At 41.4% G+C, this 20,114-nt stretch overlaps 2 protein-coding genes and 1 long non-coding RNA gene across 6 annotated transcripts in view; 1 reads left to right on the top strand and 2 right to left on the bottom strand.

Annotated features, from left to right (window-relative positions):
- Nucleotides 1-727: 727 nt before the first annotated feature.
- LOC311034632 lies at nucleotides 728-2,069 on the bottom strand. The gene is made up of 3 exons (XR_014599608.1): nucleotides 2,049-2,069; nucleotides 1,901-1,950; nucleotides 728-1,576 (listed from the first exon to the last, which is right to left on the bottom strand). It is a non-coding gene; the product is annotated as an uncharacterized lncRNA (long non-coding RNA).
- Nucleotides 2,070-7,036: 4,967 nt separating this feature from the next.
- tmed1b (transmembrane p24 trafficking protein 1b) lies at nucleotides 7,037-16,905 on the bottom strand. The gene is made up of 5 exons (XM_084079940.1): nucleotides 16,611-16,905; nucleotides 9,886-9,983; nucleotides 9,183-9,366; nucleotides 8,679-8,846; nucleotides 7,037-7,907 (listed from the first exon to the last, which is right to left on the bottom strand). The coding sequence occupies exons 1-5, from the start codon at nucleotides 16,803-16,805 to the stop codon at nucleotides 7,857-7,859; spliced, it is 696 nt and encodes a 231-aa protein (XP_083936066.1). The 5' UTR covers nucleotides 16,806-16,905; the 3' UTR covers nucleotides 7,037-7,856.
- Nucleotides 16,906-18,610: 1,705 nt separating this feature from the next.
- LOC311062888 (tumor necrosis factor ligand superfamily member 14-like) overlaps nucleotides 18,611-20,114 on the top strand; it is a 5,034-nt gene continuing 3,530 nt past the window's right edge. For 2 of the 4 annotated variants that reach the window (XM_084082108.1, XM_084082105.1), the window contains exons 1-2: nucleotides 18,611-18,952; nucleotides 19,727-19,969. In XM_084082108.1, the coding sequence (XP_083938234.1) occupies nucleotides 19,778-19,969 (192 nt within the window). In that variant the 5' untranslated portion in view covers nucleotides 18,611-18,952; nucleotides 19,727-19,777. Of the gene's footprint in view, nucleotides 19,041-19,726; nucleotides 19,970-20,114 lie in introns of all 4 variants that reach the window. The other 2 variants (XM_084082107.1, XM_084082106.1) reach the window with 2 other exon arrangements.

Genomic DNA, 20,114 nt, shown 5'->3' with positions numbered 1-20,114 from the left:
CCACAAACTTTACATCTTGATCACATGACCCCAGATATAATGTGTATCGATTTGTGCGAGTTTTGGGCAAAATCTGTAGGAGTAGTAGTAAAAAGTGTGCTTTGAAGAAAATGCTAAATGTCACTGGGTGAAAATCAATGATTTTGGGAGGGTATCCCTCAGGCATACCCCTGATACTTAAGGGAGTATGTGTGTGTATGCTGCCCTCATTCATTAATGTACCACCTCCCACATACCTCCCACATATTCAGGTGTATGTACCATTTCTGAGACCTTCATTTGCATTTACCCCCTGTGGTGTCTGGCCAGCAAGGACCTCACACACCCACCCCTCTCACCCTTCCACCCCAACCACTTCTGAGCATGTGCAGAAAACTACATTTGATTGGAAGCTGTGGCTTATAACCCCACCCACCCACCCACCCCACATTCTGCATGCTAATTCTTGTATAAACCCCCTAGTTTATACCCCCCCCCCAGGGGCTGTGGCTTGTCCCCCCCCCCCCACCCCCAGTGGGAGGGGTGGTTTATAGTCCCCCCCCACTACCTAATTTATATATATATATATATATATATATATATATATATATATATATATATATATATATATATATATCCACACACACAAACAATATAGAAAAACACATAGGCAGAACTCATGTAATTATGTTTATTGATCAAGAAAAATAAATGTATACAAAACAATGGAACAGGAGCACACAGATAAGGTAAACTGTTTCAAAGAAAAGTATTTTGTTCCAGGGACCCCAGAAGCAAAGATTTGAGTTAAAAATGTTCACTCTAAAAATATATATATTCAAATATTCTGAATCAGAATCAGGTTTATTGTCACATCACAGGTTTAATTAAAAAAAGTGGGTGAAATGTGTGTCTATATACTCACACTAGTACCTGAGATAAGATATGTGCATGAACATAGCAGCAATGTATACTGTGCATGATATACTTATGGACGTTAGTTAAGGTGCTTGGGGAAAAAAAGTCAAAAGTCAGTGCGTTATACACAGGATTACGGTGCAAAAGGTCAGTGTGTGTCGACCGCATAATCCACATAGACTGACATATAGTCAGCAAGTAGTGCCATGAGGAAGAGCAAAGAAAAATAGCGGGAAAAGGAAAACAAAGTCACTTGTAGGCTACTCGTGTAATTCACGGTGGGTGGGTCCAAGGAAGAGCTAAATCCAAGTCATGTGTAACTGGTATAATCCACAGGAAGAAATACAGAACATAAAGAAATATATTTTGTTCCAGGGACCCCAGAAGCAAAGATTTGAGTTAAAATGTTCGCACTAAAAACATAGTCCTCAAGCTCTTTGTCGTCAAGCATTGGGTCCTGGAGAACACAGCGTTTGGTACAAGGTCCTGGAGATGATCTTGTGAACTTCTTCCTGCTGGAGGGCTGAAGATCCAAAATGGAAGTCCATCTTTGGAGTTGCTTTGTGTCCTCAAGCATTGGGTCCTGGAGAATGCAGCGTTTGGTATGAGGTTTTGGAGATGATCTCCTGAACTTTGGACTGCTGGAGGGCTGAAGATTCAAAATGGCAGTCCTTGAAGCCTTGAAGAAAAACAGAAGAAGAAAAAAACAATTACAATTAAACCACAAAACCACTGAAACCGGAACACAACAATGTTAATACAATTACCACACTCTACCACACTACTGTCTGTGTGTGTGTGTGTGTGTGTGTGTGTGTGTGTGTGTGTGTGTGTGTGTGTGTGTGTGTGTGTGTGTGTGTGTGTGTGTGTGTGTGTGTGTGTGTGTGTGTGTGTGTGTGTGTGTGTGTATTGCCTGCTGACTGTCTGCTGAATCTTCTGCTGAAAACCAAGCCATTGTCCTTTGACTGTTGACATGCAAATTGCAATTTATTCTGGAGATTACCTGTTAAAACTCAGAAAGGTCCTCACACATGTACCGCTGGATGCCAACAACTGTAAAATATATAACAGCAATTACAACTCAGAAAACTTCAACTGAAACAGGAGTGCACAAAAAAAAAAGTTAAATGAAGAGTGTGGGTGTGTAGTACCTTATAAAACTTCCTCGTCAACAGTGGGGAAATCAATGGAATTCTCCCTGCAAATATCATTTTAGGGGTTAGTGGGATGAAGCAATGCTTTGCCATTGTATTCAATATAGCCACAGTAAAGACAAACTACAAAGCAATCCAACTTTAGTTACTAAAATGTATAAAGTCTGTGTATTTTACTATACTGCATTATGCTGACAAATTAAATCATGGCATATGAATTGACTAGCTACTTGACTAGGCCACATGTTTTAAAACAATCTGAACTCATACAGGTAAAGGAACACTAGCCTACAACTGATCAAACAGACTGTAGAGAACTGATCAAAGTAAATACAATAAACAGTATAACCTACTAATGATTTACAATTAGATAAAATAGCAGCTTACCATTTACAAAGCTAGTCCGAAAACACCAACAGCCCAGCAGTACATGGTTGAGAAGAATGAATTCACCCAACCGCCCAAACAGTTCGAATGTTTGAAAACTCTGTTTGGACACATCTGATTGGATAGACACAAAGGTTCCCCTCCCCACCATTTGAATGTGCATGTTAAATGTTGGCAGTCAGAGAGAGAGAGAGAGAGAGAGAGAGAGAGAGAGAGAGAGAGAGAGAGAGAGAGAGAGAGAGATTGGAAATAAACTATTTACTTAGTTTAGTTAGTTTTAACAAGTTAAACGTTACTATGTAGAGGTACTAATGCTTTGCACTAAACAACAAGCACAAAATAAGAACTGACATTTTATACTTAAGTAAAAGTATCAATAGTGTAATGTAGAAATGCTCTTACTTGTTACAAGAAAAGTCCATTACATTTTGTTCTTTTGAGCACTACTGGGCCTAGACTAGAAAACAAACTAAATAGTTTATTAACCACATGACTGGTGGTAACCTGTATTTTTGGCAGTGATGGCAGAAGTACTCAGATATTTTACTTAAATAAAAGTAGCAATACCACAATATAAAAATACAGACAAAATATAAAAATAATAAAACAAGTAAAAGGCCTGTGTTCAAAATGTTACTTGAGTAAAAGTTTAAAAAAAAGTATTGGCATCAAAATATACTTAAAGTACCAAAAGTGAAAGTATTAAAATGTTTGAAAATGGCATATCTACAAGCTTGTAGATTGGCTATTTTCAAATAGCCTATGTATAAAGTAGGGCTAAAGTGGTTAATATGGTGATAGAGGTGGAGCTCCTATTGTCTGAGAGACCTGAGACAATAGGGCCACTGAACCCATCAACACCTTTCATGCAAATGTTGTGCCTGCATGTAAATCTCTACCCCCCAAAATACACACGAAAACACACATAAAGTAAGCCTTGTTTGTGATATAATTTTAACCATTTAATGACCCTTAAACGTACTTGGTAAAAGTACAAAAGTATTGGTATCGAAATGTGTTTAAGTACTAAAATGTTTGAAAATAGCCTAGGTATAAAATAAGGCTAAAGTGGTTAATGTATGTTTTATAATGTAATCATTTATATCTGCAAAGTAACTAGTAGCTAAAGTTTTCAAATAATTGTAGTGGAGTAAAAGTACAATATTTGCCCCAAGACTGCACTCTGATCTCTCTGTGTGTGTGTGTGTGTGTGTGTGTGTGTGTGTGTGTGTGTGTGTGTGTGTGTGTGTGTGTGTGTGTGTGTGTCATGCTTTATTCGTATGTCCTTTCTGTAAACTAACACTGCTCACCTATGCAAGACCTAAGAACACATTTTTTTAAAATATTTGTATTAGCTTTTCCTTGAATGTCACAATGCAACTTTGGTTCTCTCTCTCTCTCTCTCTCTCTCTCTCTCTCTCTCTCTCTCTCTCTCTCTCTCTCTCCTCTCTCTCTCTCTCTCTCTCTCTCTCTCTCTCTCTCTCTCTCTCTCTCTCTCTCTCTCTCTCTCTCTCTCTCTCTCTCTCTCTCTCTCTCTCTCTCTCTCTCTCTCTCTCTCTCTCTCTCTCTCTCTCTCTCTCTCTCTCTCTCTCTCTCAGCCCCCCCCACTCTGAACCCCACACCTCCCATTGTTTGAACAAACCTCTAATTTACATATGTAAGGGAGATTCCCTAGCAGAGAAAAGAGAGACGCATATCCAGGTATCTTAAAGGCATTTTAAGGTAAACAGTCCTCTCCCGCATTCATTGAAATACTCCCACCAATCATTTATGTTTGGTGGGTGTATGCCTTGCCCACGTATCCAGGTATATCACCTTTTTCACCCAGTGTGTAATCTGGCACATATAGAGCACCGAAGTCTGACGTAATTTACACATCCTACCTGGTTCGCGGTTTTCCACCCCCGTTCTGAATCCCCATAGACGTCTTTAATATCGTGTCAAATAAGAACTGTGTTCCAAAAATAAACAAATTATCCCGGTGAGAAAACGATAATGTTACTTCCGCCGAATTAAATTTAATTTAATTAAATTTAATTAAATTAAATTTTCGCCAGAAACAGACTGTATCAAATATAAGTGACTGACTATCATAAACGATACAGAACCTCCTCCCTGACAATATCGCCGAGACAGTTTGTTCATTTTTGGACCACAATTCTTATATGAGACGATTCTAAGATGACCCAATGTTATTCTCCAAATTACTTTACGAACCAGGGGATGAACGAGTGACGTCAGGACTTCTGTACTCTATGGAGACTGAGAATCTAAGGTATCAAGGGGAATTATTTTGTTTATTGTACGAGCTACGCTGTTGTAGCGCCACCATGAGGCCGATGTGAAATATTTGGCTTGGAGGTTCTTCCTACAGTAGGCCTACTGTGAGTGTGCGGTGCAAAGTTTCACAGCAATCATGATTTGTTGCATTTTGTTCAAAACGGGCTACTCCTGCAAGCTTTGGAATCCAATTTTAGCTAATCAGGCTAGAATATAAAAAAATCTGTCTTGATCATTCATACTATAGAGATAATGTGCAGTGATTTGTGTGATGTTTGACAAAATCTGTAGGAGTAATGATCAAAATCTGTGTTTTGCTAAAAAAAAAAATCGGCTTCCTGGTGGCGCAGTAACAGGCAGATGTGAAAAACTTTGGAGTGTGCATGCAAAGTTTCATGCTGATCGGTCCAACAGTAGTCTCGCATAGCCAGACTCTAATCCAACGGTTCCGGAGATTAGCTGCTCACAGGCAGACGCAGACAGACACACACACACACACACACACACACACACACACACACGGGAAGGGATACACTATTCATCACTGACTGAGCCACTTGTAGGCCTCAAAATAGAGAAATTAAAAGGATTACACACAAGAGTGTTGCCACTCAGCCAATCATATGAACCAATCACTTAATTACTAATACATTTTGTTTGCATATCCCCCCCCCCCCCCCCCAGCGCATAGTGGATTTCTATATTTATGGATGTATTTTTCCAAGTTGTCCTTGGTGTGTGTTCATTGTTTTGGTGCCGTGCGGGTAATATTGATTTACACATGGAGACTCATTAGGAGTCACATCATGTTCTTCACACAAAGATAAGCACAGACACAGGCTGCTTAACTACCTAAACCCCAGCATGCGTATTGTGGGGAAATCTTTTGCTGAAAACAGCAGATCGACAAGCTCACAACGCACCGCTCTGTGGGACTCTATGCGAGAGCTGTTTTACCGTACAATGCAAGTCAATGAGGAGCATATTTTCAATTATCAATTTCTAATCAATGGAGCAATTATTTTTGATTTCTTGTCCACCTTTGGCGTTACATCATGCCATCTCTACCAAAGTGGTCTTGCCCTTTAATGGACTCGAACATAATATACTGTAAGTGGGTGAAAGTGTGTCAGATGTCTGACACAAGAGCATATACTAGAAATTGGTTGGATAATTCTAATAATGTATAATTTAGAAATATCTCTCCTCAATCCAAAAGGGCCGAATTGCCTAATGAACTTACATTTTAAGCATGGTCTTCTCAGCTGAATTGAGGATAACCACTAGAGGGAGCAACTTCAATAAATATGAAATTCTTGAAAAATATATAGCCTAATCCAGCCAATTGTTTAATATACAATCCGTCAATCAATGATAACGCAACTGAAATTTACTTTTTTTTTATTAATGTGTATGTAAAATGCCTTTAATAAAAGCAGACTCCCACACAACTTCATGATCTTCATGATTATGTACAGTATGTAATGAAAGTTTGCTCTAAGTAAAAACTCATTAATAGCTCTGTTCAGAGTACAATCAAAATGTCATATTACATTACACCACAAAAAGACATAACTGATTGCCTGAAAACATAACATGAAAACATGTTTTCTGTAACACACACACACACACACACACACACACACACACACACACACACACACACACACACACACACACACACACACACACACACACACACACACACACACACACACACACACACACACACACACACACACACACACACACACACACACACACACACACAATGATACTGGGTCTCCAAAATGACCTTCACACACATTGTAATCAAACCATCAACATCCATACCACTGGAGCACGATATTCCAAGTTGAAATGAATTGTCAACAGAAAATCTTATAAGAAATCAGTAGCAATGTCAAAACTAACCCTCAGTAAGGCTGCTACTCAGTAAATAGCTGGACCAATAGGCAGTGGTGGACAAAGTATATACTCAAGTATTCAAAAGTACAAATTATGAAGTAGATTTTCTTGTTAATATCAATTAATTCCCCCCCCCCAAATCAGAACAGTTTTCAAAACAGTGAAAATAGCAGATCTACATCAGCTATTTTCACTATATTTGAATTAGGGCTAAGTGGTTAATTCATTAAATATTCTTGTAAGTTTGGGTCCCAAGAGTCCCTTCGTAGAAATGTTGTGGAGTCAAACATATAATATTTCGATTTGAAATGTAGTGGAGTGAAAGTCATGTGCTTGCTATATATTTTTTTTTATTTTATATATATATATATATATATATATATATATATATATATATATATATATATATATATATATATATACATACACACACACACACACTCCAAAAATGTATTTAAGCAGTACTCAATTAAATGTACTTAGTTACTGTCCACTACTGCCTATAGGTCAATTACAGGTGTGACACCAAGCCATCATACTGTCAGGAAGAGCATAGTACATTTATTGCACATACCACATTGTACTAGTAAACTTCTACGTTTGTCTTCAGAGAGTTGCATGCAGAAGACCAAACTAAGTTGTGAGTATTGTGTGACCTTGTACGATGGCAGAATTGCAAAATTTCCCAGTAAACAAGTTTCTTAACATCTCGCAGATATAACCCAACAAAAAGTATGTGGTCAAAAGGTGTAAACAAGAAAAATATTTTACGTGAACATAAGAGAAGGACTCTTGTCACTGTTTTTTATGGGGTTTTTTTGTTTGGTTTTTTTTTTAGGTTACCCCCTCTCGATTTTCAAACGATTTCTTCTAATGTTTAGATTTGACACTGGCACTGAATTTCTCCTTCAACTACACCTATTCTAATTAGCAAGTATTATACCCTATTGTTCAAAATCAGTTTGTTCACAGAAACCATCTAAACCCCATCTAAGACTGGCTTCTCCAGTTAAAGATGCAAATAATGTCATCTCAGCAACAGTGTCAGCACTCATGTAAACCCCAAGCCTACTGTACATGTCAGCTAAGTGACTGAGGTGCCAGACAGGCTGTTTGAAAAACAGTAAAGAATAACAGGACCTGATTGGGCACCCAAGTCGATGCTTTTTTTCATAGATTGGCTTTCCCTTCTCTACCCATCTTTTGTGCAGCACTGCTCACTAACGGTCTCTATGTGAAGGCTCTCCTCTTGTCGTCAAACAGCTTACGAACAGTGTAGACCTATGAATAGATTAAATGAATTATTAACAGGTCCTCTGCGTTTGAATCTGAATTAACAATAGATATAGAATACAAATATTTCAGAAAAATAGAGTAATACGTTTGTATTTTTTTTAGTTTGTAAAGCTAGGGCTGTGTGAAGATTATTTATTAGCCTAAGTCTTAATGATTTGGAAAACAAAATTACTTGAATGCACTTTTTGTCGAGCAACACAGTAAACTTTAAAGTAAAGTATAAATTAGGCTTAATGTTGCGACACATGGAAGCAGAAAAATGAAAAATGATGAATCACCTTATTGACGACATGGGAAAAACAAACGGATTGGCACGCATAACGATCTGTTGCTATGGTGATATCATAGGCCAATATATATATAGAATGGAATAAACTATGTGACATAAAATTATTAATTTCGGACTATAAGCCGCGACTTTTTTCCCATTTTTCGACCCTGCGGCTTATATAACGGTGCGGCTTATCTATGGATTTATAGCTAACGGCCACTAGGGGACCTCCTAAATCTAGGGATTTTACACCCGCGGCTTATAGTCCAGTGCGGCTTATATATGTACAAATCATTCAATTTAGCTGCTGCGGCTTATATTCAGGTGCGGCTTATAGTGCGAAAATTACGGTAATGTCTTTTTAATATTTTAACTTTGGTCTGTCAACAGTGAACTGAAATGATATCCAGTTAGCTGTATACCGTCTGCCATGTGAACGCAGCATTACTCACACGGTTTTGAGCACTGCTCTAGTTGTTACGTACCTGCGTGAGTGCCACACAGAGCATGACCAGCAGGCTGGCACAGGACCAGAAGGAGACCTTCCAGAGGTTGTCTTCCAGAAGGTTCCGGTCCCGTGCCTCAAAGGCCCTCAACACCGTCTGCATCTGACGGCTGCGCTCCAGTCTACGGTGCACTGAGTCCATGGACTCCTGGGGGAAGGAAAGAAATGGGTCTGGGTAAAGCAGGCTTCAAATGAGACGGTGGGGATGGGAGAAAGTATGCAATTAACTGTGTGAAAATTGACAGTTGACTCTGAATATATTCATATTTATTCAGGCACGCACGCACACGCACACACACACACACACACACACACACACACACACACACACACACAGTATCACATCATACAATGAAGTGTAAAATAGGGCTTAAGTGGTTATATTTGTGTTATACTAGTCGTGCTTGCAATGTGACCTGCATTTTGGCGATAATCACAAGCAACAGCGGCTGGGCATACAACAAAGTATAACTAGGGGCGTTACCCGGATGTCATCTAGCTTGTATTCCAGCATGCTGCCTTCAGGCTCCTCCAGCCCAGGCCACTCATCATCCCCTCCCACATCTGGTCCCTCTATGATGACCTCAAAGAACACCATCTTCTCTGAGAAGCGGCTGAAGCTGTTGTCAAAGCAAATCTGATAATCGCCCTCCTCAGTAGGCTCCACCCTGGAGCAACAGGAAAGGTGTTCAGAGATTATTTAACCACTTTCAAATTTGCATCCCTATTTGGGGCTTTCAAAAATTGTCAAAAAAAGCAAAAATAGCCGATCTACAAGCTCAGAATGGGTTGCATCACACGATGTGTTGCGAGCTTAAAGATTGGCTATTTTTGTACAACACCGACGTATGACGAACTATAACATAGGTGGTATAGTGGTTAAAATAGTTGCACTATTGTTATTGTAAGTTACATTCAGTCCATTTACTTTCTACTTTAGCTAGCTCTCTCATCCACTGCAACTTACAATTAAACCTACGTGTATAAAGCTGAAAACCAGGGCACAACGATGCTTCATTATGTGGGCACCTTGCTATTTTGATCAACATTTTGTTTGGCTGTTGGCGTCAAACCTCAGATTCTTTGGTTACAGGACTATGTCTCTAGTACTACCCACTAGGCCACGTTGATGTCCAATTTATGAATAATAACAATCAAAATTTAAACCAGTCAGAAGTAGTACTCACATGTGGACTCCATCAGAGCGGCGTGACTCAGAGATGAGCTGGAAGCCTTGTGGTGAAAGGATTGTGAAGTCGACATCCATACCTGCTCCTGCGATCACCTGGATGTTCAGACACAAAAAGAATGAGCAAAACCCTCATTAGGAAAAGAGTAAAAGAACAGCACGGTGCACCTACAGTAACCAGTGTGTTTTCAATGGAGGCACGCACACGCACACACACACACACACACACACACACACACACACACGCTTTCAGGATGTTTTAGCATGCTACATCCTGCAGGTAATGTTTTTATGATCTATGTGGAGGGGAAGTCCTAAATTAATCCTACAGTGGTTAACACAAGTGCAGCCTATCCCACTAAACAAACAAGCTAAGGTTAGACATGAAGAGAAACCTATAGGATTCACAAGCTAATTATTCTTCATGGATATACAGTAGCCTTGGATCAAGACTATCATAGAGATGCGTTTTATCGAGTCTGACTTTTACTTTCGATAGAATACATCTTTATAGTGTTGATCCCAGGCTAGATATACAGAATGAAGCCTTTTGCTATCACTAAAAGCAACACAGACGACACGACAGAAAGAATGAACTGACTATACAGTAGGAGCAGGGGTCATCGCCATTCTGGCTTGTGGTGGACATTTATGTCAAAATTCTATTTTTGCCATGGACACACAAATTAGTGGAAAATAATATTACCAGAAACACATAGATATAGCCCTTAAATGACCTTTAGAGGTCCATAACTCTAAGAGTGCACAAATGGACCCGCATTTGTGCACTATCAAGAGTTATGGGGGTCCTTGCAGAGCCAATAGGCAGAGTAGGCAATTGCCTAGGGCACCATTAGGCTGGGGGGGCACCCACCAAGCCAAGATTTAAGTTTTTTTTTTTTTTTTAAGAATTTAAAAAAATATACATATTTGTGTATTGTTTATAGAAAACTTTTTATCATAAAGAACCCTTGAATTTGTACATTTTAAGTATTTGAAAAACTAAAAGTTAGGTGCGTCCCAGCCATGCGTATCTGACCGCTCCGCCGCGCCGCTGTCAGTTTGAACACTGTGGCAGTCGAGGAGTTAAAGGTTGTATGACATTCATTTTCACTTTTTTTGGTTTTATGACCTCAATTACACCCAAAAAATCTGAACTTTGAACATTCAGTGGATTTTCTGTGGTCTGGGGTCTTCTGAATAATTAGGCTGAAAAGTAATCTGAGCTTGGCCCTTGGGCAGTGAAGTCACAGGCCATTAATCCCGCCCACTCTCCTCCTCGCCCCTCCCCTCCCCTATCCTTTCCTTTGGGGGGGGGGGGGGGGGGGGGCGGAGCAGAGGCGATGATTGACAGGCAAAATCCCTCAACAGCGACACCCACAGGCAAAGATTTATTTTTTCATTGCAGTTGAAAAGGCTTTAGAAATGTGAGAGAAAAACACCTGCCATGGATCAATGGAGTGGATTTTTTTGTTAAAACTTTGTATACACGTTTGAAGGACCATGACAAAGACTTTTAATGTGTGGTAAAACTGAACGTCATGAAACCTTTAAATTAACACTAAGGATGTTTTACTGTGTTCTACTGATAATACAAAACCTTCATGGTATGGCTCTGGTAAAAGAAATTTAGACAGGAGTCAAGAAGTCCTTCTCTGTGTCAGTTTATTGTACGGATCGATCCAGGGAGTTCTCCAAAGAACATTGAGAATACAGGGGTTTATATGGGGTCATCCCTATGTTCCCCAGGTTCCATGTTGCCCACTTACTTAGGGTTATGGTTTTGAAAAAACACTTTAAAAGAAATATGCACAGCTGAGATTAATAAACTGATTAGAGTCAGCTAGAGCCATGAGTTGTGATGGTGATCACTTTGCCTCAAGTGTCTCATACTACATAATTGATTGTTTTTGAATTGATTGATTTAAATAAGATACCGGTAAGACCTGTATTGTTAGAAGGATGAATTTCAGATAATGTAAAGAGTGCTGTGTTCATCCTTAGATGTGCAGAAACCTGTTTATTAATTGCAATGGTACAGCACAGTATAACATACTGTACACGAACATGCATGCAAAATGCACATGCAACAGCTACATGCTATGTGAATGGCAACAATGTGCAGCACAACACGTAAGTTACATTTCTTTGACATAAGACTTTCAGAGTTCTTTTAACTCCAGTTTGTTGCCTCCCATTTTCATTCTCTCTCTCTCTCTCTCTCTCTCTCTCTCTCTCTCTCTCCATGCGTGCAAGACAGGAGATAATAAAACACCTTGCTATCAACTGCGATAACACCCAAAGCAAATTAATGTATAATAATATAATAGTTTTGTTTTAAATGTTCTAGCCTTGACCATGCAGTGTTATGCAAACGTTAAAATGTAAATGACTTTAGATGGCATGTTATTTAGATGCCAGGTTCATTTGTTGACCTGGCATCCTAATAGTGTACAGTTTCAATGTACATATTATCTATTTTTTGATATTATTATAATGCTTAGGGACCAGTCAAGGGACCAGTTGAGGGCGCAACACACACGTGTTGCATGATGAACTACATGTAAAAACGTCAGAGGCTTGACATGTTTGACATTTCAAATCCGTTTCAATATGCAAATAACTCGACCTGTATCGTTAGAAGGGTGCATTCCAGATAATTTAAGGAGTGCTGCATACATCGCTAGGTATATGCAGAAACCGGTTTATAATTTCATGGTACAGAAAGTACATGACGCGAACATGCCTGCAAAATGCACATGCAACGGCCACGTGAATGGCAATGACGTGCCGTACAGCGCTCTCTCTCTCTCTCTCTCTCTCTCTCTCTCTCTCTCTCTCTCTCTCTCTCTCTCTCTCTCTCTCTCTCTCTCTCTCTCTCTCTCTCTCTCTCTCTCTCTCTCTCTCTCTCTCTCTCTCTCTCTCTCTCTCTCTCTCTCTCTCTCTCTCTCTCTCTCTCTCTCTCTCTCTCTCTCTCTCTCTCTCTCTCTCTCTCTCTCTCTCTCTCTCTCTCTCTCTCTCTCTCTCTCTCTCTCTCTCTCTCTTATAGACAGATGGCAGGTCATTGTTGACCTGGCATGACTGACTACAGTAATGTTCTAATCAATGTGGAAAGCAAAACATCGGACGGGGATGATGGGGAGGGTTAGGGGTGTCAAGATACACTCATTTCACGATACAATACATGATGTTGGGCACATGATATCGATATGATACATATTAATGTTCTTTTCTCATGTATCATCAACATTGGCCATCATCTTTAGTTTAAACTAACTTTATAAAGCACTTTAAAAAACAATTACAAAGAACTTTGTACACACATAAATACATTTGTGCAAGCTTAAGGGAGAAGTGAAGTTCTCACTAACTATAAACCCATTGTTTCAGAGGACAGATAGACACTAATATAACAAATCTTGCACGTATAATTGACGGCCAAACTCATGGGGCTACACATGTGTGTGTGCGCGGTCTCCACGCACACACATGGCCCAACTAACTCCACATTTTACCCCAAAATTCCTCAATATTCTGCCTCTGAACCGGCTGCTTCCCATACCGTTACTCTACTTCCATGATGTACAATAAATATGAAACGCATTATGCCCCAATACTATGCAAATCTCTTCCCCAGCGCGAAATTCACTTCCGGGTGCTTATTTTGGTCTGACATCAGAGAACCCACATATTTGGGCATAACTGATATAGGCAGCTCCATATATGGAGATGTCTGACACTATCTGACATCACCATAATGACAGGGGCACAGCCATCACGGTCCCATATTTGGGCATAACTGATATAGGCAGCTCCATATATGGAGATGTCTGACACTATCTGACATCACCATAATGACAGGGGCACAGCCATCACTATAAAGGACCTGGATGCCCTGGCCAATGCCAGTGTCCTCAGCGACGCTACCAATGCCACACACGTCCACGTGTTGTTGCCTTGCAACTCTACTGCACGTAGCCCCTACCCCCTCTACTGCACGTAGCCCCTACCCCCGCAGAGCACACAGAACGACACAGAGACAACAGGAAACTTTACTACGCAGTACACAGAACGACACAGAGACAACAGGAAACTTTACTACACAGTACCCACAACTTCGCACGCAGCCATGGGACCACGCAAAAAAGCTATGCTGGGCAAACGCACACGCAATGCCACTCGCCAGACAGCAACTTAATCATCTGGGACGAGATTTTCAGTGTTGACCGCTTTAACGTCGAGTGTGTGGAAAGAACACTGAGGGATCTCATGCACTCACAGCAGCCTTGGGGTGGCAAAACTGTCCTCCTGGGTGGAGACCCAAGGCAAACCCTCCCCGTTATCAAAAGAGCAGGCAGGCCCCAGATAGTTTCAGCATGCATCCAGATGTCAACACTCTATCCTCACATGAAACACCACAAGCTAAACCTCAACATGAGAACACACGCAGCAGAGAAGGACTTCTCCCACTATCTCCTTGCATTAGGGGAAGGAACACTCCCACACGAGGAGGACACAGAATGGCAGGTCCGCATTCAACCCCACCACTTGGTTCACGATCTCCAAACTCTCATTTCATTCACCTTTCCTGACTTGCAAACTGGATGTGTCAACAAAGACAACCTTCTCAATGGCACTGTATACACTCCTCTGAATAATGACATTAGAGAAATCAACAACATATGCCTGGCAGACTTCCCTACAGAACAGAGAGTCTACTTTTCAGCCGACACAATTCTGGAGGACGACCACAAGGACTCCATGCCTGTGGAATTCCTCAATTCACTGACACCCTCTGGAATGCCTGATCATAACCTCAAGTTGAAAGTAGGAGCCCCAGTCATGCTGCTGAGAAACCTGCAAGCAGGTCCCGACCGCACTCTCAAGAATGGCACCAGAATGGTGGTACTGCAGATGATGGACAAAATCATTGAGTGTGAGATTGCAGCTGGCACAAACAGGGGTGAAAAAATCTTCCTCCCAAGGATACCTCACTATGACAGAGATGAGGAGCTTCCCTTCACCTTCATCAGACGACAGTTCCCTATCCGCTTAGCTTTCTCTGTTACCATCAATAAGGGGCAGGGGCAAGAGAACGAACGAGTTGGCATCTACTTGCCTCAACCTGTGTTCGCTCATGGCCAACTCTACACAGCCTTCTCCAGGGGAAAGAGAGCCAGCGCCGTCAAAGTTTTCATTGTGAACAATGATGAGGGAATTACTGACAACGTTGTTTATCCCGAACTCTTTTATTAATCCAAACATGCTCATTCAAACACTTTGCATGTGCTGCTACTCCCTGATTGCATAGTGACAAATGACCTTCATTCTTCAACATAATTGCCATTGCCTTTGTTTGTATTCTCCCCCCAATGCAACATACTGTACACCTGCTCCTGATTAATGCTTCACTGTTAATGTTATTCTGGATGTCATTTCATTTCACTGCTATTTTGCCTTTCTCACATTTACATGTTGCCACCAACACTGTCCGACATCACACCATGCCAATAAACCATGCTATCTAACAAACAATGCAATCTCATTTCAATCAACAACAACCCGCCTACATTCATACCCAATACTTCTCTTGCCTCAATCACATTACTCAACACTACTACTTCCTTGCACACTACATGTACACACCTACACAGTGCGACGTCGCGCGGACGCTAGATGTGAGGGCCGCGCAGCGGCCCGAACTTCTAGTATAATATAATTTACAAAATATTACGATACAGTATGACATCATGACAATACCTATAGTCACATTTTAATACCATGATGGGCTATATCGTGGGACAATATATCGTGACACTCCTTGGCGGGGAGGGTTCATCTTTTTTTTTGAATCACTTGGGGAGGGTCATTGATATATTTTTTTAGTCAAAGGGAGGGTCATGGCATTTTAGATCAGGGCACATACATTTTCTCCAGGGGTACCCTTCTTTAAAAATCGACCTGTCCCTTAGACTGATGACAGGTTATTGGTTTACCTATGATCCTAGGTTACAGAGGCACTACACTATCTCTATGCATTTGATGTATTAACTTGTGTTAATGTTGCTTACTGTAAATCGCTCTGGATTAAGAGTGCCTGCTAAATGCCTAAATTGAAATTTGTTTTTTGTATTTTACACAATGTCCTAGTTGTTTGTGTTTGTGAAATAGCCTTGTTTATCATTAAATAATAGGCTATGGGGTGGGGGCGCAAGGTAAAATCCTGCCTAGAGCACCAAATTCCTTCAAGGGAACCAGTGAGTGGACTCCTAATGTGCCAACAGTGCCATAGTGTCATAGTAGATTAGTGTCATACATATTCCGAGGAAAACCTGGATACTGACATTCAGTAGTTGGGTGACTTGGTCATTGGGTCTTATGATCAAAATAAGAACGTTATAATGTTATGTAAAAAAAAAACTAAAAAGAATAAGTTGCCGTGTACGGACACATTGATAAAAGTGACCTACCGTATTAGAGGAGACTTTAATTGAGCTACATATACAGTAGCAGAGTTACAGCAGGCTACAGCACACACTATGCATGGTGGTGGGTCAACACATAGCGGAAGTCTACACTGTATGTATGCTGGTGATCGCTAGGCTGCTGCTAGCTATATGGACAACGGGCAATAATAATCATCCTACAAGCTGTTAAAACATTTTAACTGCAGGCTGTGGATCAGTGGGATCGGCAGCTATCACTACAAGCCACACACTGTACCTGATATTCCACTTCTATCGAGCCGTTCTTCGTCGCCGTTTGATAGAAACATTCGGTGGTTCCGGCTGGCAGGAGGAACGTGAACTCACTGTCTAGGCTCTGTCCGAAAGCACACACCGATCCTACACACGATACTACGATGACTAGTGCAAGTGGCGTGGCTCTGCGCTGCCCGGTCGCACAGTGGAGGTCCATGATGCGTACAATAAATATTCTTCTTGTCAGATTATCTAAACTTGGAGCATCTCGCTCTCATCATCTCTTCCGCAGCATAACTTTTGCGGTGCCGTGGTTGGTTGCGACACGGACCAATCACAACGTAGCGAGTAGCGTTATATCTCCTCCAATCGCTCCATCTTTGATTTGTTTTCACTGATTCCGTTTCCGTTCCCTTCCCTATCAGGCAAGAGTTAACAGGGGTCTTACTCTTCATTCAACAGGGGGGGGGGTCCATGACCAATAGGGGGTCCTCAGAGTTACATTAACCACTGGAACCTTAGTATCTCTATTCTGAGGAACCTTAGCCGAAAATAGCAGATCTACAAGCGCACAGCAGGGGGCGGGCGCTTGTAGATCGGCTATTTTCGGCAAAGAGGTTTGGTGTAGCAAATCAAGTAAACCTTTAAGTATTGAAGGTTTAAGTGGTTAAATGTCTGAAATGAACTAAAAACATACATTTACAGAGCACTGATGATAGTCAATGAAGCTATCTATGAAATCTATGAAAAAGTTTAATCTGCAACACAATGCAATCTAGTGGTGGGTCCCTGCTTCGTCTCTCTCTCAGCTAGGGGGTCCTTGGGCTGAAAAATGTTGAATACCTCTGGTTTACAGTATTCACATTAAGCCAGGTGTCCTTATTTTGGGCATTATATACAGTACTCACACACACACACACACGCACGCACGCATGCACGCACACGCACACACACACACACACACACACACACACACACACACACACACACACACACACACACACACACACACACACACATATCATATATATGTATATCACAATTTTTTCCACAATTGTTCTAGATTTTTTGAAAATAGCAGATAAGGTCACACCGCATCATGATGCAACGCATTGTGAGCTTGTAGTTCGGGTATTTTCGAAAAGTTTATAAAATAGGGTAGTGGTGGTTAAAGGACCAACACATGATTTTACCTCATGTTGTTTTTCAATCTATCCACATTGACAGCCAAACTCATTCTGTGCTGTTCCACCAAATGACTAAGCCGCCATGGGGAATACATTTTTTCACATGTGTGTGTTGTTTACATGCACACACACATAGGCCTGAAATACAGACGTGAACACACAAGGCTGATATGCAATGTGGAGAAATTGTGGGAGTGATCGGCTGCCACTAGCAGCACCCAGAAGCAGTTAGGACTTTTCTGCCTTGCTCAAGGGCACTTCAGTAGTGCCCAGGAGGTGAACTGGCACTTCTCCAGCTGCCAGTCCACACAGTGGTCCACGCTGAACTTGAACCGGCTACCCTCTGGCTCTCAAGCCAAGTCCCTATACCCTAATACAGCTGCACTGTATTTGAACGCATACACTGTTAAAGACATTGGGAGCCAAATATTGCCCGAAGGTTACTGACAGAAGAGATTGCTGATTTTATTGTTGGAGCACCTGGGAAAACTGGGCAAACGAGTTTAAGAGAATGAAATGCTTGCTGTCTATCATCCGTCCAAACCACTGCCAATGTACCTCCGAGGAAGACAGTGAACTTGTCATGTCAGTCTGATTAAATAAGTTGTCAAAGTTCGTAGCGTGCGTTTGTGTGTGCGTGCGTGCGTGCGTGCGTGTGTGAAATGTGTGTGTGTGTGTGTGTGTGTGTGTGTGTGTGTGTGTGTGTGTGTGAGAGAGAGAGAGAGAGAGAGAGAGAGAGAGAGAGGAAGTGTCAGCTGAAGGAAGGACGATAAGGGAGTGTCCTGCGAACACATATACGCAGGGTGCACTCTTTCTCTTCCCCTGTCATCTGCATTTCCTCCTTGCCTAGGCTTGTAGAGCAACAGTGTACTCTTGACAGCAGCCAGACAAATGAGAGAAGAGGAGAGAGAGGAGAGCAATCAGCAAACTGGTGGAGAAGACATCCTCCAGGGAGGCTCTTTCAACCTTCATCTGAGGCTGGAGAATGTTGCCTTACTGCTCTCCACTTTTCAAATGGTGTGCTTGAATATTCTGACACTTAAGTATCCCAGAGGAACACCAGAAGACGGTGAAATTATCTTCACTGGACCACCAGAAGACCGACTAGAATCTGTGAAGATTCCGCAGGCTGACAACAGAATCGAAGGAAATCTTCTTGCCACATCAATTCAGAGAGGTGAACTACCTTGACCAAAAAAGTAATTTCATCACATGATTTCTTATGGGACTCCAGTGACAGGGTGGTGAATTATTTCCAGAACTTGGTAGGTCGCATCACTCCTGACCAGGCAAAATACAAAATACTGTCACTCTGCACAGTAAAAACCTCAGCGTTAATTAAGCTATGTTTATTGTCTCAGAGTTAAATTAACACTGAAGATTGGCCATGCATTTTTAATCACTGGTGGGGATGCTCCCTGCTTCTGGTCAGACTCAATTAAATACACATTTCCTTTGGTGAAATGTAGACTGTCTGATATGTTTGATATTTATGTTTGATAATATCACAATTTAAAATGTAATGTAAGTAAGTAGCCTTCATGTGGCCCATCGGGGTACCTTCATGTGATATCCCCAATCCAACCCTTGATGTTGAGTGCCAAGCAGATAGTGTCCCTTTTCTATAGTCTTTGGTATGACCCGGCCGGGAATTGAACCTTGACCTCTCATTCTCAGGGCGGTCACTCTAACCACAAGGCCACTGAGCAAATGTATGTGCTCTGCACATTAACCCTGACCTCCCTAAATTTGGGCTAATTTGTCGAAATGTGTTTTCTCTTTTAAATAAAACATTGCAAAAATAGCAGATCTATAAGCTCACAACGTGTCACACTGGTCATACAAAGAAATTAAGAAAAATGTTTCCCTCTGTCTGTTTCTTTTACAAATCAAACCCAGTCTGTGTGCCTGTCTACTGTATTATGATCCTGTGTGTCCATCCATACCGTAGGGCCATCTGAACCAACGTCACTGCATCCACATCTGAGTGTCTTTTGCTGGTATGGCTGAGGCAGTCACAGGGGGCTGCCCTCAAGTGTTTGTGGTGGACAGCCAGGCCAGCTCTATGCCCAGTGGAAAGCACCTGAAGTGGGGAGGGATCGGACAGAGGCTCCAGACCATACTAGTGGGATTGGCGCTGTTTGGAGTCATTGTTGAAGCATGCTTCATCTTCTACCTGTATAACAAGACACTGGTGAGTGTGCCGTGTTAATGTATTTGTTCATGTGTGTATTGTGGGCAGAGGTCATGTGGATAATGTCTGTCCATCTTGTGGTTGGAATTTCCTTTTCTTGAGAATCTCCCTCACATTTCTTCGTGCGTCAGAGTCAGACACAGTC

Source organism: Gymnoscopelus microlampas (genome assembly GCF_963454915.1).
Source record: "Gymnoscopelus microlampas genome assembly, chromosome: 2".
Taxonomy (NCBI): Eukaryota; Metazoa; Chordata; class Actinopteri; order Myctophiformes; family Myctophidae; genus Gymnoscopelus; species Gymnoscopelus microlampas.
This window is presented reverse-complemented; position numbering and strand designations above follow the sequence as displayed.

Coding starts and splice junctions, on each gene's coding strand:
- tmed1b (XM_084079940.1), bottom strand. CDS start 16,805: ATGGACCTCCACTGTGCGACCGGGCAGCGCAGAGCCACGCCACTTGCA. Junction 9,984..16,610: donor CGATAGAAGTGGAATATCAG/GTACAGTGTGTG, acceptor CTGAACATCCAG/GTGATCGCAGGAGCAGGTAT. Junction 7,908..8,678: donor TCTGTGTGGCACTCACGCAG/GTACGTAACAAC, acceptor ATCTATTCATAG/GTCTACACTGTTCGTAAGCT.